The sequence below is a fragment of the Xiphophorus hellerii genome, chromosome 5 (genome assembly GCF_003331165.1).
Source record: "Xiphophorus hellerii strain 12219 chromosome 5, Xiphophorus_hellerii-4.1, whole genome shotgun sequence".
Classification (NCBI taxonomy): Eukaryota; Metazoa; Chordata; class Actinopteri; order Cyprinodontiformes; family Poeciliidae; genus Xiphophorus; species Xiphophorus hellerii.
In genome coordinates this window covers 3,035,071-3,057,544 of record NC_045676.1, presented here as the reverse complement: position 1 = coordinate 3,057,544, position 22,474 = coordinate 3,035,071, and the positions used below count along the sequence as shown (strand labels likewise).

The 22,474-nt window shown below is 39.6% G+C and overlaps 1 protein-coding gene across 7 annotated transcripts in view; it reads right to left on the bottom strand.

Moving 5' to 3' along the window:
• The window catches only part of sh3gl2a (SH3 domain containing GRB2 like 2a, endophilin A1), a 43,814-nt gene extending 23,574 nt beyond the window's left edge, over positions 1–20,240 (bottom strand). For 3 of the 7 annotated variants that reach the window (XM_032562723.1, XM_032562724.1, XM_032562725.1), the window contains exon 1: positions 19,562–20,235. In XM_032562723.1, coding sequence (XP_032418614.1) covers positions 19,562–19,606 — 45 coding nt within the window. In that variant the 5' untranslated portion in view covers positions 19,607–20,235. Of the gene's footprint in view, positions 1–19,561 lie in introns of all 7 variants that reach the window. The other 4 variants (XM_032562719.1, XM_032562720.1, XM_032562717.1 and 1 more) reach the window with 3 other exon arrangements.
• Between the last annotated feature and the right edge of the window lie 2,234 nt (positions 20,241–22,474).

The following is a 22,474-nucleotide window of genomic DNA, read 5'->3' as shown; positions in this document are numbered from 1 at the left end:
CAACCTACACCTTGGGTCTTGTCTGGTGTGGTATACCTGGGCCTCTATTGCTCTGGTGTTTAGGGCCTGTTCCTGGGCGGCCAGGATGAGGGCCTCTGTGCTGTCCTTGAGTCCAGCTTTTTCCAGCCATTGGTAGGATTTACTGATATCAGCCACTTGGGTTATTTGCTGGTGGTACATCCCATGTAGGGGCTTGTCCTGCCATGATGGTATCTCTGGCACCTCAACCTCCGTTCCCTGTTGTCTGAGATATTCACTGAGCACATTGTCTGTTGGGGCTTTGTCCCTGATGTATTTATGGATCTTAGTTGTTTCGTCCTGGACTGTGGTTCTCACACTCACTAGTCCTCTGCCTCCTTCCTTGCGGCTCGTGTACAGTCTCAGGGTGCTGGATTTGGGATGGAATCCTCCATGCATTGTTAGTAGTTTTCTAGTCTTAATATCAGTGGCTTTTATCTCCTCCTTTGGCCAGCTAATTATTCCAGCAGGGTATCTGATTACTGGCAGGGCATAGCTGTTTATTGCGCGGATTTTGTTCTTGCCATTGAGCTGGCTTCTCAGGACTTGCCTTATTCGTTGGAGGTATTTAGCTGTGGCTCCTTTCCTTGTGACCTCATCGAGGTTGCCATTTGCTTGTGGTATACCTAGGTACTTGTAACTGTCCTCTATGTCTGCTATTGTTCCTTCTGGGAGTGAGACCCCTTCTGTGCGGATGACCTTCCCCCTCTTTGTGATCAGCCGACCACACTTCTCTAGTCCGAATGACATCCCAATGTCCGTGCTGTAGATCCTGGTGGTGTGGATCAGTGAGTCGATGTCTCGCTCACTCTTGGCATACAGCTTGATGTCATCCATGTAGAGAAGGTGGCTGATGTTGGCCCCATTTTTGAGTCGGTATCCGTAGCCAGTCTTGTTGATAATTTGGCTGAGGGGGTTCAGGCCTATGCAGAACAGTAGCGGGGACAGAGCATCTCCTTGGTATATGCCACATTTGATGGACACTTGTGCAAGTGGTTTGCAGTTGGCTTCAAGGGTGGTTTTCCACAGCTTCATCGAGTTTGCAATGAAGGCTCTCAGAGTCCTGTTGATGTTATACATCTCTAAGCATTCAATGATCCAAGTATGCGGCATTGAGTCATAGGCTTTCTTGTAATCAATCCAAGCCATGCACAGGTTGGTGTGTCGGGTTTTGCAGTCTCGGGCAACTGTGCGGTCTACGAGGAGTTGGTGTTTGGCTCCTCTGCTATTTACACCGATACCTTTCTGTGCCGTGCTCATGTATTTATCCATGTGTATCCATATATATATATATATATATATATATATATATATATATATATATATATATATATATATATATATATATATATATATATATATATATGTATACAGTATATATATATATAAGCCTTTAAGTCAATAATTTCTTAATATTGATGACAAAGTACTTATAACAGCATTTTTCCATGTTAGAAGTGAAATAATCTCCCAATATCATCAATATTCAGGAATTATTGGCTTAAAACAAACTTATATTTATTGCTGAAAAGCTACTTGTACGTTAAATTAGTTTTATTTCGAGTGTGTTAAGATATTTGCACTAGAAACCAAACCATCTACCAGCATCGCCGTTCCTGTTGGCCACGCTGCTTCACTAACCTCTATCCTCTTTGAGAGTATGGCTTGTGGCGATTATAATCTGATTTGTAAGCTTCTGCATGCTTCTTATGTAACAGCGGAGAAGAGTGTGTAGTGGGAGAGACGTTGGCGTGTGTGTGTGTGTGGAGGTGTGTGTGTGGGTGTGTGTGTGTGTGTGTGTATCCTTCGCTGTAGAGCTCGGTAAACAGGGAGGACGGGGCGGGGGGAGATGGGCGAGGACCAGCTGGCACTGTGAGCCCGAGGAAAACGTGTCACAATCTGAGAGCCGTGATGAGACAAAGATGGAGCAACTGAACACATAAAATGAATAATGATGAGGGAGATTAAATCCTTCATCATTATTCTGAATTATCTCTGTTTTCAGTGACCAAGAACATTAAATGTTTTCTATCCAGAACACCAACAATTCCAGTCATTTTTTACTGGGAGCACAAAGCTGAATTTACTGTGGATTTCCTCAGATATCTACACACAACCACAGTAATGACTAAAATATATATATATATATATATATATATATATATATATATATATATATATATATATATATATATATATATATATATATATATATTTTAATAAAAATACATTTTTGAATTGGTCTATTTTTTTAGTTCAAATACAATTTTATTTGTATAATGCCTTTCAGCAACAAGTCAAAGTGCTTTACATCATAAAGACAAAAATATAAAGTAGCAGAAACACAGTGAACAACTGAAACATTATATTTTGCTGCAGTTACACATCAGATTATTGATTAATGCTTCATTTATAATATTTCAAAATCAACTCTAATCAGGTGGGTTTCCAGTCTTGATTTAAAGGAACTCAGTGTTTCAGCTATTTTGCAGTTTTCTGGAAGTTTGTTCCAGATTTGTGGTGCATAGAAGCTGAATGCTGCTTCTCCATGTTTGGACCTGAGAGGTCTGGAAGGTTGCTATGACAACAGTGCTAAACTGTTCAGTGATTTATAAAGTATTTTAAAGTCTATTCTCTGAGCTACAGGGAGCCAGTGTAAGGATTGTAGAACTGAGTGATCTATCTTCCTGGTTTTAGTCAGAACACCAGCAGCAGCAGCGTTCTGGATCAGCTGCAGCTGGAGGATTTTTTTTAGTCAGACCTGTAAAGACGCTGCTGCAGGAATCAATGAGACTAAAGATAAACACATACGTGAGTTTCTCTAGATCTTGCTGGGACATTAGTTCTCTAATCCTGGAAATGTTCTTCAGGTGATAGGAGGCCGACTTTGTTACTGTCTTTATGTGGCTCTGGAGGTTCAGGTCAGAATCCATCACTTCACCCAGATTTCAGGCCTGATCTCTAGTTTCTAGTTATTATTATTACTAATAACTGATATTTTTTTATTGCTAATAATACTTTAATAAATTTTTTGCTTAAAATAAAACAAAAAGTAAGTAAATAAATGTTTTTTTTTACTTACAATAAAACCAAAAAGACATCCATCTAGAGGATAGATTTTTTGTAGGTTTTTTTAAGGTTTGCTCTTCCAGCGTTAATTTTTTTCTTCGCAGTTTCTGTGCATCAGAAGCTTTGTGTGCTTTCAGGTAAAAATACTGAATCTGAATACAAAGACCAGGAAATAGGCAAGAAAAGGACTCACACACACTCACTTTTCTAATTTCTGCTTCAGGTGTGAGGTTTCAATGAACCTTCACATCTGCAGCAGACTTGACTTTTACTGAAACATAACTGAAGAGGAAAATGCGTTATCGAAGTGTTTACCCAGCGCCGCTGCGTCGGTGTAATGATGCTGGTGTCAAGCTCTGGAAATCAGTATTGATGGTAGTTATTACAGCTCAGTTTCACACTGCTGCCTGCTGATAGAGAGTGTGTGTGAGAGAGAGAGCTTCATGAATACGATGTTTCTCCTTTCATCCATTCGATGACAGAAACCGTCAGATGAGGCGCTGCTGAGGTCAGTTAATTAAGAGTAAAAAACAGCAGCATTAAAGCGGTTTCTGCTTTAAACGGCGCCTCTCATTAGAAGTGATTCAGATTCGGGTTTTTATTCTGAGGATTGTGGGAGGTGTGAAAAGAGTTGCATCTTTTTAGCCACAGTTTCTGCAGCAACCTGCTTGAGTTGAAGGCGTCTGTTCTTCATTTCTGTCTCATTGAAACAGTGGTGGCGTTTTCATTAACCATAAAATTGCCCGATTTGAAATACGTCGTTTTTTTGATAAAAAGTTTTTGTGTAAGAATGAGGTGTTTTTTCGGTCGTATCAAATTACATGTATTTTGCAAAACTACAATAGAAACTCTTTTTTCACATCACACAAGTCACATGATCAACAGCCGGATCTTACTACTGCAGGAAACGACAAAGAAAACAGCAAGTAGTTGGAGGATTTTCTTTCTTAATGAGTTACCGACTGAACAAACTTCTTTTCATGTGATTTTAATTGCATTTCTTATTTAACTGAAACACTGCAATCAAAAAATTTTGTTTTTTTCCAAGATTCTTAGACTATAAACAAAGATTTGAACACATCTATAACGTAAAAACAGTCAGTGAAGAAAACGTTGACCTTTCAGACCGGTCAGTAATATGCACACCACCACCTCTGCCTGTTCTGTTCACTTTTACAGGCTTTAAAATGTAGTAACCCAACAACAAAACAAGCTTCTGCTTATGTCAACACAGGGAGTTTGTGCTACTTTAACGTGGGGTTGTGTGGAGTAGTCATAAGCAGTCAGAGTAAGTTTTAAAATAGCAAGAACTCTTCACTGAGGAAGCTGAGGAGTCACCTGATCATAATTATACACCTCAGTGCTGCTGGAGAACAAATCCAACCACTGATGACCAAAATCCACCAGCGGTTCCTGGATTTTACCCAGATGGTTTGTCGATGTCAGGCTTATTTATATTTATGCCTGAAACAATTACTCAAATTAGTAGTAATTAATAGATTATTGGAATAAATGCCAACTAATTCAGTGTTTGATTATTCTTTAACTGGAATATACAGTCTACAAAAACACACTCAATAATAATTAAGCCAAAACTCTACAAAAAATATATACATTTTGCATTTAAGACAAAAAATTTAGTTAAATCTTTTTGCCTGTAAATCTGTTCTAAACAAAACTCCTAAAGTGGCAGTTTTAGCTTCACCTGGTTCAAATTCTGTAACAAAAATTATGAAAATGTTCTGCATACTTTGGTATCCAGTTGTGTTAATCCAAAAATAATCACCAGATCAGAAATAAACTGGACTGATGCTAAGACTAGCAGAAAGAGCTTTTCACATGTTGATGTTAAAAGGAAAAAAGCAAAAGATTCATTTTTTGATCTCCAAATGATCAAACTAAAAGGGATATATTACAGCATTTTAAGTAATAAAATTCTCATTTAAAAAAAATAATCAAATAATTTTTTTATTTGCATCTTCAATGTATTTATTGTATTTTATAAAAAAAAGCTTATGTGTGTGTTTAAATAAAAAATTTGCAGAATGTGCGATTTTTTTTCAATTAAGCATCTGAATAATCAATTGCTAAAATAAAATAGATCACGTTTAAAAGAAGTATTTCTTATTACAGCAGTATAAATGTTGTTGCTACTTCTATGGTCGTCCATCTGTGATAAATTTATAGACACTTTCTGCAGATTTATTGATATAACCAGCAAAAATTATTCTGTTCAAGATAGAAAATGACTCTCTAACAGAAGATGCGTGAAAATATTTTTTGAAAAAGTATTTGCCTCCTTGCAGATTTTTGTCACAATTAAATGTTTCAAATCAACAAATAAATCAGGAAAACTCAAAGAACAAAAATATCAACCAGGCCCAGAGTTTGGATGCTGATTTTTAATACGTTTTCTTATGAAGTTTGAGAGATTGGGGAAGCAAAAACTCACTGAATAATAATTTTCAATACAGTTGATTAAATGATTCACGATTCAGTTTGCAGGACATTAGATCTTGAATTAATTGGCGATTGATGTGATTTTGTATCAAAATCATTTTGGAAAACATAACTGTACATAAAAAAAATCTGATTTCTGTTTGTGTACGTCTGTAAACTCAGCACACAAGTGTATCAGCACTCAGTTGAGCTGTTTTAACAGCTAAACCCGTCATAAAGGAGAAATGCGTGAGATGAAACGAAAGCAGTTTGTCAGAGGGCCTGCCTGCAGAAAACAGAAAAATGGAGGCTGAAGGTGTTTCACAGCAGCACAGTCTATCTGCAGTCTGAAGAAAACAGATTTTCCTAAACGACGCTGCCTGAAACTCATTTATCGCCGTTACCGATGGGGATTAATGTCTGACTCAAAGCTAAAAGCTAAAACTACTATTAAGAAGGGGGAAAAAAACAGTCAGTGGCTCCAATCTACTGAAATCAATAGTGAATTCAAACAAACAGCCTCCAAACATTCAGTCCCACTGCACAACAAAAAATAAAGTTAATACCACCACGAGCTGGAATGACCCAATAAACAAGGGGAAAATTGAAAAGCGTCAGCGGTAGACATCTCCTGTATCTCATATTGACTATCTGCTCCTCTGCAGCGTCGGCTTTGATTAGATTTCCTGCCAGTAATGGGGGACAGAAAGGGGACGGAAAGGTAACGACGCCCAGAATACTGATTAGAACCGCCGAACATTTCACACGCAACACAAATATTATCATAAACACTCACATCTTCAAAATGGTGACTTTGTTTTAGTTATTATGGTAAACTAAACATGAGAAGTAACTAACAAAGGTGGAATGAGTTCAGAGAAATGCAGCTTTGTCCTAAGTCCGCTCTGATTGGTTGGTTTCCCCTGCGTGACGTCTCCTCACCCAGAAGCAGAAGCTCGTTTACGAACGTTTAATAACTGAGTGAAGTCTTCAAATTAAACTTTAACGGTGTCATATGTTTTAGTTTGTGCCGCTGTTATTTTAAAGATATTATTAAATGTTTCCAGAGGTCATCAAAGGTCAACCAGTTCCTTCAACTTTACAAAAATCAATCAAGATGTGGTGTTAAAAGTTTACGTTTGTGCGGCTATCATTATAAAGATTTCAAAAGAAAGAGTTGTTTTTTTCAGCAAATGGCCTTTCTTGAGTCCATATCCTTTAGTTAACAATTTATTGATCACTAAATTAGTTGATGATTACTCATTACTTCATCACCATTAATCCCATTAATGGTTTCAGCCCTCAGCTAATGAACCCCTTTGTGATCTTGCCCGACAACAATGAAGACGTCATTTTATAGAAAATGGCTTCAATATATCCACATTGTAATGAAGGCGCAGCAGAAAAAGCAGGTCAGTGTTCTGAGGCTCCATCATCATGAAACAACAGCATCATTCCAGCCCAAATCCTCCGAACCGCCAGGATGTAATGTGTAAATGTGTGTTAGGCCTGGTTTCCTTCATTAAGGCTGAGAGGTTTCACTTTAGAGGCTTTATCAGCACGGCTCAGTCAAAGTAGGTCAGATCAATAATTTATGGACTGCAGTCTAGAAACACACACCCTCTAAGTGTTTTAACATGATTTATACATCGAATGTGTGCAGGTTGGGAGGAATCTGCTCCTCATGTGACTTTATAGGGAAATAATGCAGCTTTTAGGATGGCAGGGAATGTCACGCTTTTAAAACTGATGTAATACGATGCGGCGACTGTTGTAGTATTTGATATTTTTTAACACTCACACAGTTTGTGGGAGTTTTATTTTCATCTGTTGTTTTCTGCTTGTCCAAGATCATTTTGCTTTCACTCATCATCAGCAGCAAAGTCAATACTTTTAGTTTTTAAAGCTTTATTTGAACTGTTCTGTTTCCACTGTGGAAGAATTTGGTGAAACGTAACATTTATTGTAGATTTCTTTCGTTTCATGGTTAAAGTTAAACAAACAGGCTTATCCTCTAACTGGTGCCGATGTTCCTAGAAAGTCATTCAGCTTCATATCAACAAAGCCGGTTAGCTTCTCAAACTTCTCATTAGTGCTTATGATTTGCTGCAGCAGGTAGTTTCTCTTTGACTAACTATATTATCATTTGACTGAATTTATTGGATTAGCCTGGACCCAGGACAATACAGAAGGTCTGAGGAACTCTGTGAAGATTTAGGAAAAGTTATGAAAGTCTTTTAGTGCCGTTTCTAAAAAGCTTCCAGATTTCAATATCAAGAGTAGAAATAGCCGTACATCAAAGTCATATCACTGTTTTCTTAACGGTGACCTACTACAATTCTTTGAATAGGTTATATAGCCTTGAACTTGTTCATGGGCGTTTTTTCACAGAATCATTCTTAGATAAGGAGGTTTTAGTTTATTTTGAGCTCCTTTCAGAATGAATTCTTTTAGGGCTCTGTCACTTTAAATCCAAATAAACTGCTGCTGGCCCCGTCCCTCCAACTCAACGTTTACACTCACACCTGAAAAATGGCTGCAAACAGATGCGCAATTATACAACTGTACAAGTTTGAAAAGCAGAAGTGGAGCCTCCTGCACAACCAACAAGAATGCAGCAAAGTGGTTTCTGGATGGGAGGTAAACAACTAAACATTTGTCTTCTCCAGCAGCCATTGTACAGCACATACAGCGAGAAAACCAGCTGACCAAACGTGCTAGAGCTCAGCTTGGGTAGGTAACGAGGCTGGGCTTTGCAGGGGTTGCTACGGATAGACACCATAAAACATTAACTTATAGCCTTTAAGGTCTGAAAGAAGACCCAAAGTGACCCATCAGATGAAATGAAACAGGTCAGGATGTTCAGGAGCAATCAAGAGTCAATTGCCTCACAAACTGGAAACTCCAGAAATACCAGATATTTGGTAAATCCGGCTTGTTTCCCTTTTAAAGATTGTGTTTTCTCCCTACACTGAAACAATTTCTAATCTGGCATAATCCAGAAAGGCATATCTAGTAAAAAGAAATGCATATCTTGGGCCAACTGACAACAACATGGTGATAAAAAGTCTTATGACCCAGAGAGAGGTTGGTTTCTAGTGGCCTTGTATTCATGGTGTCTGACTTGTGTTTGTCATGTTCAGTCTGAGTGTTGTAAAAATATCTGCTCCCCATCAAACCTGAGGCTCAGATTACAAGTCATGAAGGTGACTAACATGCAGCAGCACCGTGATTAAACAGCGACTCACACATGGTGCATGAATCGAGTTACATACCAGCCGGGTAGTAACTAGTTACATTTACTCTATTACATTTACTTGAGTAACTTTAAAAAAAACAAAAAACTTTTGCTGTGCTGTACTTTTTACTTTAACTTGAGTCATTTTATGATGAAGTATCTCTTCTCTTGAGTAAAGTTTCTACCCACTGAATGAAGATCAAACATATTTTAACCAAAAACTCACCAGACAGAAACACACCTGCAGTTTTTATTAAAGTTTCATAGGTTTATTGTTCATAAGTTTATTGAAAGAAACTGATTTGGGGAAAGAAAATATTTTCTCTGATTTTATTTTTTGTTATTTATATGAATTATAAATTCATATAAATAACTAAATTATTGTCCTTTTGATTCTTAAAACACAAAAATTTGCATTTAACTTCATATTTTGGTCCATCTGATTATGTAATCTTTAAAAAATTAAATGGTTGATAATTTGATCAGCTACTCAGTACTTTTTTTTTTTTACCGAATATATTTTTACTCTTACTTGAGTCATTTTTGGGCAGCTACTTTTCACTTTTACTTGAATAAAAATATGTTAGCGCCACTTTTACGTGAGTAAATGTTTTGGGCGCTCTGCCAGCTCTGATGAGATCAAATTCCCAGATGAGTTGAACTAAAAATAAAAATCAGACAAAAGCCTCGAATCTCCGACTGCGTCACATGGCGCATCTGTCCGCCTCGTCCTGCACATGCAGCACGTTTTCCAGATTACAGCTGCAGCGCTCCGGCTCCGATATGATGCAAAGTCACTGCGCCTGGATTAATCGGAGTATAATCCCCGCCAAGCCGTTTTGCCTCGGCTCTGCAGCTGGTCGGAGGACGGCGTCTGAGGGCGAGTGGGCTCACCGTGGGCTCACCGTGGGGCGCGGATCAGACAGCGAAACACACAACATGTCTGCTCACATCACATGAATCTGCTCAATCTGTCCCTATGTGAGAAAATTACACATCAGACTGAACACATGGTCCCTCCTCTTCCTCTCTCCTGCACTTTCCTCCACTTCTTCCTCCTTTCATTTCCAATCCACCATTTCTCCTCGTTTATTCCCTCCTACTCAGACTGAATGTTTTACAGAAAAATTTGAATTTGAGTTTTAATACAAAGCGATAAATATGAAAACAAGGGAAACCTTTAGATCAGGGGTGTCCAACGTGTGGCGCGGGAGCCATTTGTGGCCCTCTGAGCAATTTTGGGCGGCCCGTTGACTTGATCACAGTTCAAGAAAAACCTAAAACTTGGTTTGCTTGTTCAGGCAGTTGATGCAGATTTATAATCAATGTTGTAATGCCCAGCTGTTAAAAAAAAAAAGCTTGACTTTCAAAATCTTAAAATGGAAAATGTATTGAGCAACACAAAGTATTCATACAGGGTTTGCTTTGCAGACTGGCGACCTGTCCAGGTGACCTCGCCTCTCACCCGGAACGTAGCTGGAGAGGCACCAGCACCTCCTGACCCCACTGGGGTCAAGGTGTTAGAAAATGGACTTTCCTGTAAAGTATAGTTGCCGATATGTCATTAAAAGCGTTATGTTCTCTGCTGTTTTTATCCATAACTTCAGTTTGGAGCGTTACCTTTTAACCTGCCTGCAAATTTACGGCGTACCAAACAAATAACACCTCTCCCTCTCCAAGGTCTTTTGCTTCTGAATTCACAAAATCTGCAATTACACTTCATCACAGGCAGAGAAACAAAAGCTGACAGTAGGTGTGAATATGAATGAGGAGATTTTACAGCCGGATTCTGGTTTTCAGATGAAGATGAAAGATTAAAACGACCTGAACCTCCCTCAGGTAGAAATGCACGAGAGATTAGTGTGGCCTCATTTACTCTTATCGTTGTTTTCGCCATTTCTGTGGAATAAAAGGAAAAATGACCTTCAGCAAAACTCACAACACATTAACAGTAAATCATGTCTTCATTCAAAACCCTAACAGCAAAGCCACTTAGCTTCTAAATAATCGTCTATTGTTAGCAAACGGATGACGGCTTTCCCCCTTTAATTACACGTGTCATGGCCGACCTCCAGCAGCTGATGGTTTCGCTCCCCCAGCATACAGTCATCGCTCATCTCTCCTGCAGTGGTTGATGCTCAGAATGTGAAATATACAAGCGGTGAATAAAACATCAACCTCGGCCTGAATACTGATGCTAACAGAGAGGAAAAACCGCTGAAAATGAAGAGCAGCAGCTTCTTTTGTTTTTCTTTTTTGTGGTCAAACCAGACAGAAACCTCCCCGGATCGTTAGCTGAGACGGATCTTTAAATATGACACTGGTTAAACATTCCTCCTCTGAAAGCGACATTTAATGAATTTACTCCTTCGCTGCTCTCACTCAAAACATGCCGACGGCATCAAACCACAGGAGGAGCTAATAATAGGACCAATGCAGGCTCCGTCTGTCTTAAGGCCCCCAGAACAACACGGACGACTCGCTGCACCAGAAAGCCTCTTTTAAACAAATCCTGCAAAAATAAAACCCCATGTTCAACTTGGTTTCACAAAAATTCCAGCGTTATCTGCCGTGTATTCACCCCCTAATCTTTAACATTCGCTTCCAAACAGCCAGACTTTGCTGAGGCGTTCACTATGGTTTTAGACATTTCTTTCAAAGAAGCAACTTAGACTTGATTAAAACCACTCTCCAACCAACTGAGAGTGGATTCATAGAAAAACCTCTGATTGTATGAAGTTCAGAGATGCTACATTCTTCATGTTCCCTGCTGCTTTGTTTGAACGCTACAATGTTACGGCCACAGGCGTGAGATACGTCTTTCCCCTGCATCTTTGGTAACGTTTAGCACTTTTAGCTTCTCCTAGATTAATTTTTCCAGAAAAAATGTAATTTAATTGACTATTTTGTAAACGTTCAGTTGAATAACGTTTGAAGTTTTGATTATCAACTGTTGTGAACTCTTCAAGTAATTAGACGTTTACATTCATGCTCTTATTTTGGAGGGGGTGAAACCTGTTTACGCAGCAGTTTCATTTCCTCTCCTCATGTTCTCCCTTTTTTTTAAATAAACTTTATTTATTAAATGGTAAGTATACAACAAACAATGAATGATGCATACAGAAGAATGCAAACAACCAGAGACGTTAATTAAAAAGATTTATGGAAAAAATTTTAAAATATGAATTGTTTTGAGAACATCCTCACATTCTCCTTGTGACACATGGTTGAAGTCAGTAGGAGTCAATGCTAAAGTGCTAAGTTATATTATAAATTATATTGTTTTAGTGCTTTAGCATTAGCAGAAGTTATGATTAGGGTTATTGTTTTCAGTTAGTGGTGATCACCACTGGATATTCCCATGAGCTATTAATCCTTGGATTTAGTGAATATAAATGCAATTCTTTGCACATCCACCATCACCTTCAGTCTTTTGATGAAAATGCATCATCCATAAACCTCTCATGGATTCTCATAAAGGATGGTGAGCTAATGACAGCAGCTGAAAGACTGTTAAAACGGTCTACATATGCTGCTACTGCCACCGCCGTGCCTTACACCAAGACGTTGCCACCATAAAGATAAACCAACATGACCTCCTTACAGAATGTCTGTCCTTAAAGCGCTCCATCAACTGTAATAGGAAGCACCACCTGCTATTTACCAACCATAATCCAGAGTAAAGGGTATCTACATCGACAGCCGTTTCCAAGGTAACGAACTGGTTCTTTCCTGACTGAGTAAAGGGGAGTTCAATCCTGCAGCTCTTCTGCTGGACGCCATCCAGTATAGTTTTACTGCAGTGCTGCAGTTAGACCCATCCTGACTGCTACAGTTTGCAGAAAACAGCTTTCACTTCTTTGACTTGGTGGTTTAAGAATCTGTAGCGCACTTTTTCAAACTGGAGCCCATAATTTGTTAAGTGCTTCCAAGTTCCCAGTTTGACCATTTTTCTAACTTTCTCAGTGTTGGGATGGAAATATGTTAGTAAGAAAAATGCATAATCCTCCAGTAACATGATGGAAGAGTCTGAGTTGCAAATCTAAAATCGAAAAAGTTCACTGCAAAAACATAAAATCAAGAATTTTTGGTCTAGTTTCTACTGCAAATGTCTTATTTCATGCACTTGAAATAAGACAAAACTAACTTATGAATAACTTTTCAGTGAGAAATAGGAAGCTGCAGTATAGAACGTTTGTAAAAAAAATTGTTTTATATGTATTTGTTAGTTGTCATTATGACAGCATTATATAAGACAGAATCTGTGAATAAATTGATCTCCTCTGCCTTCTCCCAGTGCTCCCAGTACCTACTCCAGAAATACACCAGTCAGAAACAACCAACCAATGCTAAGGCTAGTTAGAAAAGCCACCTATGACGGCGGATAAATGTTTTTATCTGTAAGGTTAACTTGTTTCACCGCTGTTAGCACATTTAGCAACGACTACATTAGGTTGATTGACAGCACTTGAGACCCTTCTCCTGGCTGTTTGGTTGCTTTTGACTGGAAGCGAAGCATTTCTTCAGATGGCAGTTCAAGAAGGATGAGGAGAGAAATTTTTTTTCACAGATTATCTGTCTCATGACAAAATGATGAGTTTAATAAACATTGAAAAAGACATGTTTTTGTAAAAGCTACATACTGCATCTGTAAGTCGATAATTTCTTAATATTGATGAAAGATTAGTAGTTCCACTTATAACTAGTACTTTTTCCATCAATATTAAGGAATTATTGACTTAAAACAAGCTCACATATCTTGCAGAAGTTACTTAGTTTTGTTTTGTTTCAACTGTTGCTAAGATATTTGCACTAGAAACTGGACAAAAATACTTGGTAAAATTTGGTGTTTCTGCAGTGTTAGTCTTTATTGCAACATTTTGAGTCATATTTTAGGAATAATGTAATGATTCATGAGTTGGAGAACTCATGAATTAAAAGAGTTCTGATTTTATTTTACAGCAGCAGAGAGAGATTTCTGGAAGGTTGTGCAGGAGCGTAAATCCCTGGAGATCCTCTGATCCCCTCGCTCTTTAAATCCTTCCTACCTGCTCCTGCCTGCTTCTCATCTTCTCCTTATCTCACTTCTCGGCTCGTAGCGCCGCTCCTTTGGTCCTTCCCGCCCCATCTGTTATCTCCCAGCTGGATGCGTTCCACTCTGCACTGCAGTGGCCCCAGTAAGGATCCGGCCTGGATGAGTCACACACTCGCAATCTGCTGCCCCCCCGAAGCCCTGCAGGCCCCGGCCACATCCAGGGACCCCGCCGCCGCCGCCGCCCCGGGGGTCGCATGGACACACAACCGTCCACATTTAGATCAACATGTGCAACAGAAACCGCTTTTCCCACAAATCAATGAGAAAACAGGCACTATAAATAAAGATTTAAATATTTAAGGAGATTTTAGCTGATTTGCTTTTAACGGTCAGAATAAAAGGAGCTGAGGAATTAAAAAGCTGCTGATGTTAGTATTCAGTGCACATCATGGGAAAGCTTGTGTCAAACCTTGGCTCAGTTGAAAATATAAGATTACTGCAGCAGAAGCTCTTCACAGAAATGAAAATCTGCTTTCTGCTCCTTGATGCTTCACGTCTGCAGACAGGTGTGTGTCTCAGCAGCCAATCACACTCCTACAGGTAGCAGTCGGGTCCCGACGGCTCACTTGGTTCTTCAGCGTCACAAAAAGAAACAGCTACATAAATACTCTATTCCTGAAAGGAAGCACAGCTACACTGCAAAAACTCTAAATCTTACCAAATACTTCTGGTCTAGTTTCAAGTGGAAATAACTTAATACAGTTGAATAGCTTATAGAAACCTTGTAGCAAGATATATTAGCTAATAATTAATTAATGTTGATGAAAAAGTGCTAGCTTCACTGGCAGATTATTTCACTTATGACATGGGAAACATTAATTTCCCATGTCATGGGATTCACATAAATTGACATAAACATGTGAATTTATCTATAAATGGAACTAGAACCTTTTCATCAATATTAAGGAATTAATTACTTAAAATAAGATCGTATATCTTGCTGTAAGTTACTTGTCGTATTTCTCATAAAAAATAAGATATTTGCACCATAAGTTACACTGAGGTTTTGTGTTTCTGCAATGAAACCAGATCACAGGATGGAGAAAATTAGTAGAGATTTGTTTTGAATTAACAGTAAATCACCAAACCAGTAAGTCTGGTGCAATCATTTAATCTCTTAAAGACAACAGTCGGTAATGAAGAGGAAAACATGCAGCTACATGGAGTCGACTTGCTGCCAAGAACGAGGCGCAAAACAGAATTACACAAGACTGGGAGGAGGATTTAAACAGAACCAGGTCTTTAATAAGCTAAGTATGATTAATTCATTACATCAACTCTAAATATTCTATTGCAATTTTTTTTTCTTGAAATAAAAAGGTTAGCGAAGTGATGCTGGTCTAAAATAGCATCTGAATGCTAAACAAGTAGCAGCAGCACAGATGCTAACGCTAACGTGAGCGTCTACAATCCACATTTCTAAAGAAGCTCCTGAAACACGGGAAAGCTGAATGGGTAGAATAAAACTATATGATTGTTGAAGAATGTGAAATTTATGAGTTTGAAAAGTTGAAAATGTTTCAATTTTGAAACTCAAAATTTGAGTCTTTTGGCAGAAATGTACTCCACCCTTTTTCCTATTTAAAATGGTTTTTATATGTTGTCGTATCGCAAAAGTACGACTTTATTCTCAAAATAATTTTTTTAATCTTTTCATAGCACGGCCCCATTATGATGAGAAAATGACTAAAGCCCCTAAAAACTTATTTCTCCTGCATGTTTGTGCTGCTCAGAAAAGTTTCGAGCAGAAATCCATTTGGAGGATCAGAATATTAGAATCCTAATTCCGCCATGTTGGATTCTGTTTGCTGAACGCCTGGAAAACATTTTCAAGAAGAAGCTGCAGCTGAATGTGTCCTTGGACTGCCAGCCTGAGGAGACCATTCTGCTGCTGGGAGTGTCGTGTGTGTGTGTGTGGGGGTGGGTGTGTGTGTGTGTGGGGGTGGGTAACGTTTGAGGAGCAGATTGCAGGAGAAACCAAAGAGAAAACACAGACCGCTGCTCTCTGTTTGCACTCCGAGCCAAATCACTGCACTAAATCTACCAGACAGAAGCAGATTTCACCACGAAGCAGCCGAAGCTGCAGAGAAACATCTGCAGGGTCCGACAGGACGCTCTAACAGGCGACCATTAACACAATCTGTGCTGCTATCCGACGCCTCCTCCGGTTTCCACAACCAGCTCTATGTTCAAAGTGAGAAATTACTTCACAACAATTTGCAAATGTTTGGATTTAATTCTGCTCCTTATTTTAGGCTTCAGCACAACAAAACCTTCTGAGAAATGTTTCACAGCTTCAGTACTGCACCTGAATCCCTGAAAACTCAGAAGAGAAAGAATCTGAACGCAGAGGAAGGACATGTTGTCAGCAGTGGAGAGATCTTCCAGTTTCAGGTTGAGCCGCTCAGCCGGGATGGAGCAGACGGCCATTTGTAAACGGGCTGAAGCAGAGGAGTGTGTGTGACTCAGCCGAGAGGTGTTTGGCTCGTGTCGGCCTGAAGCCGACCGTCAGCGCCGCTCTGACTCACCAGGACCGAGTCAGAACCGCCCCGCAGAGAATCGGCAGCTTCAAAAACGGATCACAGCCGCAAGGCCAGATCTGCCACTGTCACTAAGATCTACTAAAGGAGGGCCGAGACGCTGGTCAGCTGTGCGAAAGTCTTAAATCGCTTTTGTTTTGCTCCATTTTCCTTCCAAGACGTCAAACTGTCCTGCCTTAATTTACGGTGAATTCACACTGGCCCAGTTTAGTCCACTTTAATTGAAGCCCAGTCCGTTTGTCGGAAGATATTTGCTTGATTTTACTTCAGGGAATCCAGAAACTCTCCCGAAGCGAGGGTTGAGGAGGTTCATTTGGGGAGGTGTGAATCCGCAATCAAACTCTGATGCAGACCAAAAAAGTGAACCTGCTCCGCCGACTAACCTGGGTCAGTTTTATTGAAGTGAACTCTGGAGCAGTTTGGGTGCATATGTGAACGCCAAGTGGACTGAAGACTGCTCTAAAAGCAGGAAGTGGTCTACAGTGCAGGGCATTCTGGGTAAATACAACCAAAACAAATGTAAAAGTCTCGCTGTAATGGCAGAAATAGCTTGTGATGTCAGGTCCGCCTAAAAATCTTGGTGTGTTTTTACACTTGATAGTCCGGTAAACTCAGTTTGATTTTGGACCAAAGTTGCAATATTTGTTACAGTTTCTGCGGTTTGTTTTTTCACTGCACTGAGTTGAATCAGCCAAACTTTGTAAAACCTGTTCCCCTCCTCACCTGTGGTGGCGCTGCACCAAGAGCCACTGAAGGAAACGACATGAAAACCTCTGAAGACACTGAGCACAACTTCCTTCTTTACAAGATGTAAACAAAAATGGAGTAGCGCCGAATTTTAGTGGGTGGAGGATTTCTGTTTCGTCTTTGGTAAAAGATTAACGATCTATTTCTCACACAAGCACGTTTGTTTTGGTTGCATTTACCCAGAATTCCGAGTAGTAACGCCGAGTAATTATTTCCTACTTTGGGCAAGGTTAGACATCTAATCTGGACTAGATTATTCTGCACGGATTGCAGAATTTTAAAACCAAATGTGTGACTTGCGAAAACTTTGATTTGTGAAACTTCAGCAGGGATTTTTCCCCCCATCTGCATAACATTGCAACTGCTCCAGCTCCAAACCACCCCTTGGATTTGTAAAACTTAAATTAAGCACTACCAGGAACTACCATATTAGCACTTTAAAAAAAAAATCGGAATCGCATTACAGTGAAGATATTAAAAATAAGTGAAAACAAAAAACTAAAAATTTATATAACAGCAAATAACGCAAATTTCATAGAAGTTTCACAAATCAAAAACCCGTTTTTAAATATTCTGCAATCAGTACAGCATAACCCAGTCCAGGTTTGAAGTGACTTTTCCAAAAGCAGGAAGCAGACTAAAGTGCAGGGCATTCTGGGTAAATACAAGCTAAACATAAACATGTGAGTGTAATGTTAGCAGGAGAAACGACTGTAGTCTTTTACCAAAGACAAAAGAGAAAACCTACAACCGCTAAAATCTGACGTTGCTCCATTTTCAATTTTGTGAAGTAGGAAGTTGCGTTTTTGCTAAATCCCAGAAAACTTAGCAAGAGCATAAAGTTTAAACACAATTACCTCTAATACTGAACAAATGTATGCAAACTTCTGAATATAAAAGGAATAAAATCTCTAAAAATGTTCTTGCTAACTTTTAGACATTTAGCAAATAGAAATAATTTTGGTGATTCTAACTGAAAAGTTTGGCCTGATTTACTTCAGACAGTGAGGAAAAAATGTGTATGAGTTGTTTTCAGGTTCTGCTAATGAACAATTCATTTGATTCAGACCGGTTGGACTTGGGAAAGATATAAAACACGCAGGATACCGGCCACCATAGCGTATAGCTCTACTTCCAAAGTTATAGTTTAAACTTTAAAGGAAATCAATGAGAGAAACTTTGGAGCAAATTATTGTAGAACTTCACATCTTTCTGCCCAAAGTGCTGCATAAAAACAAGGCAAATCAAAGAGTGTACTTCATATTAAAATTACTACATTAAAAATAAAAAGTACAGCAAAGCAAAAATATTAATAAATATATTTTCCCCATAAAGTTACTCAAGTAAATGTAACGTTTTCCTGGTAAAAATCAGCTCTGCTGCTTTGCATACTCAGCTATTTGCCAATTGCTAACGTTTGGCCGTGGCGTATGCGGAAGTTCAACGCTGTGAAGCTTACCGGAAATTTCCTGCGCTGCAAACAACCATCCTTCACTGCATAGACAGAAGAGCCTAGACGACCAAGACGCTAATGCTAATGCTAACAACACGGACTGAATGGCTATGTTCACTTCCTCCTCCAATGTTAGAACTGCAGGAGGACTACAAAACATTGCAAAAAAGCAGCATCATCTTTCACAACATCTTCTGTTTGCTGATTGGCCAAGTTAAAATTCTTCCGGCGATAATCCAAGTGAACGGGAGAAATCCCAGATGGAGCAGTGAGGGGAGATTAGAATCGAGCAGAATTGCATAAGAAAACAATGGCCAGGCTACTAACTAATTACTACCAAATTATAGTTTTTTTTTAGACTTGACATTTTAAACTGAGTCAAAAAGACTAAAGAAAATCATCCAAAGAAAACTTTAAAAGACGCTCAGGACGACTGCAGATCTAGTCTAGATCTATGGCAGCTAGAGATGGTTCAACATTTCTGAGCAGTGGCAGACTGAAGGAAGCCACCTTGTTATCTAATAACAGCGGAATAATGAGGATGCTGCGCGTTTAGAGGGCGCAGAGGTCACGTTGCGCATCCGCAGGGGCGCAGCAGCGGATTTCCGTGAAGGCGCACTTTCTGGTTGCGTAACATTCCCGGAGTTCCCGCTGTGGTTGGCCGCAGGGAACACCTTCCCGCCGCTGTCAGGAGCCGCAGCTCCGGAGGTTCTTCTGGGCGGAATGTCATCTGAAGGGTACCGGGAGGAACTGACGTCCCTGAAAGCACCATCTGACGCACCGAACCGGGATCACGACCAGCGGAATGTCCCCGAACCAGCAGCGGAGTGAGCGGGAACAGCAGTGATGAATGACTGTTTTTGGCGCAATGCTGCAGCACGCCAGCGGATTGATCCAGTAAATCCCGCACCGCACGCCCAGATGGACCCGCAGCGCACGCACAGGACGCCTTGTCCTCTTACCTGAGTGGCTTTGTGGAATTGCTTCTTCAGTCCCGCCACAGACATGACTGCAACGCGATGGTTCTGGTCGGGAATCTGCTCTGAGGACGGGAATCTGCTGGCTCCGAACCGGATCTGGCGGGTTGCGTGAGGGCTGCGTGAGTCGTGGCGAACCCCGGTCTACGCTGGTCTTCTCCTCAGGGATCTCCTGTGTGGGAGAGGCTGAGTAAAGCCCCGATCAGCCTATTGGATGCTGAAGCCACATGTCTGGAGACGGAGCTGACGTCGGAGCATGCTCGCTTTAAAGCGGCAGCAGGGTCGGAACCGAGCGGCACCAGAACTCCAGACTGGGAGTTTGAACTGTAATGACCAGCATGAGGCACGGAAACACCAGCTGGTTCTACTGGGAGGCCGATGGGAGCCTCCAGGTGATGCACTGATGAAGTCTCAGCTGCAGCACCTTGGACAGCGACAGTCCGCTGCAGGAGGGAAACATTCACAATGAAAACGTTAATGCAGTTTTGTGCAAAAGATATTTAAATGTCGCTTTATTTAGTCATTTAAATGTTACGTAACATTTAAAGATACGGATATGTTCATCAGAAATCCCCTGACAGAACTGCTGAAGAAGCTGTGCTGCATGGAAATATATTAAAGCTCCAGTATTTAACTTTTATAAAGAATATTGTTTTACATAGTTAGCATTCACGACAGGCTATGCTAACTACAGCTTAGCAGAGAGAAACTTGACTGATCATCACTGATCCACTGATCATCATTGCACTGCAAAAACACAAAATCTTACCATTACTGGTCTATAGAGCACATATCTTCACTCGCTTGAATAATACAAAACTACCATAACTGTTAGACTAGCAGCTTGTTTTAAGTCAATAATTAACTAATATAATTTTTTTAAGTACTAGTTCCAACGGTCGATTATTTCATTTCTAACATGAGAAAAATGTTTTATTAGTAAAATAATCTGCGAGTGGAACTATTACTTTTAAAGAAAAAGGAGAAAAAATCAACATTAAACTCATATCTTTGTTTTTCAATCAGGGTCCAGTTAACAGAAGTCGGTACCAACTGCAGATTCTGGGTCCAGGTCGGGTCTAAAATCAGGAACAGATGTTCAGTCACATCAGGTTGAAATATCTCCACCTGATTGGTGGATATAATTTAGGTTTATAGTTACTCTGACTTAGATAACTGAAGGACAAACTGACCACTTCTCACTTTTTTCTTCTATTATTCTCCGATTTGTTTTATTTTAACTGTTAACTTGATATTTTCTCTGTTCCAGGGTTTTGTGGTTCCTTCCTGGAGGAACCATCAGCTGACATGATGCCGTTCTCCCTCTCCTGCTGCTAACTTTTTATTTTTCATGAACATCAAAAATAATCCTACATCAGTTCATCTGTTTCTTCTTCTTCTGCTTTGTCCTCTCAAACCCCCAGTTGGTTGTTAAAGATGGCCGCTTAAACGGAGCCAGGTTCTGGTTCTGCTGGAGGTTTCGTCCTGTTAGAGTTTTTCCTCTCCACCTTCGCTACATACATGATCAGTATGAGGGATTGCTGTAAAGTCAGTGAATCTGCTGGGCTTCTGTGGATAGAAACCTCGTAAACTACTTTGAATCTACAATAAAACGAATGACTAACCCTCTCACTGCTCGAGTCGAACCATTTCCACTTTGTTCAGTTGGATTGTTGACGGTCCAAGAATCTTTTACGACTTTTTAATCTTTCGTCAGATTGCTTTTGTGTAGGCAGCGATCATCAGAGTCGCTCTTGTGAAGCTGAGGAGAAACTGAATCGGTTTCTTATACGCTGACACAGAGACCATAACTCATCGGTCCACTGGACCAATTTCATTTTTCACCTTCACAGTTCTTTCATTGTTGAAGTAAAAAGTAAAACTGCAGTGAGAAGCTTTTATGAAGAATATGTCTTTACACATTTGGCAGTGTGCTAAAAGACAATCTGAAAAACAAAATCTATCTCCCTGAGCTGTTGTCTGAAGAAATGCACAAAAACAAACAATCAGAGCCAGGAGGACGGTCTTAGTGTTGTCAATCAATCTCATGTATTCACTCCTCAATTTGTTAATGGAGGAGAAAAAACCGTACCGTTACAGGAATCCGCCATCATTGGTGGATAGGCCTCCTAGCTGCAGCGTAACAGAGAGCTAGTGGGGTGAAGGGGGAAGGATGAGCAGCACCACACAAGATTGATGGACAGCATTAAGATCCACCTCCTGGTTCTGATTGGTTGTTTCTAGTTTGCACTGGAAGAAAGCAGAGGAGCGCAATTTTTTTCATAGATGATGTGTCTCATACTGTCACAATAAAATGAAAGTTTCAACAAATATGTAAAATAAAAAACATTTTTTTATAAAAGTTAGATACTGCAGCTTTAATGTGTTCCACTTTTAGCTTCAGCTGCATTGAGACAGAATTACAGTTTTCTTCTTCTAAATCAGAAATCTGCAGCAAGTGGCTCATTGACTAAATTAAACCAGGAAAGTCAAAATCATTTTGGGCCAAAACAAGATCCAGAATGTCTCCAACGGGCCGGTTGTTGTAGAAAGTATTGATGAAACTACAATTTAAATAAATACGTGTCTCTGTATTCTCTTGAAATTAAATATTAAATATATTTTCACCTTGTATCTTACAGGACCCTGTACCATCAGCATGGTATAGAAAATGACGAGTAAAAATTAGATGTGAAAATACGTGTAATGTAGGAGATATCTGGTTTAAACAGGCTTCGTCTTCTTCCTGTTCCATTTCAAACTGGATGTGGAAGTTTTGGTTTTTATATTTGATTATTATTATACTAAATATATATATATTTTTTGTTTTCTTCATAGTTATTAAATTTTTTCTCTGACATTTTACATGTTTGAAATAAATATTTTATTTTAACTTCA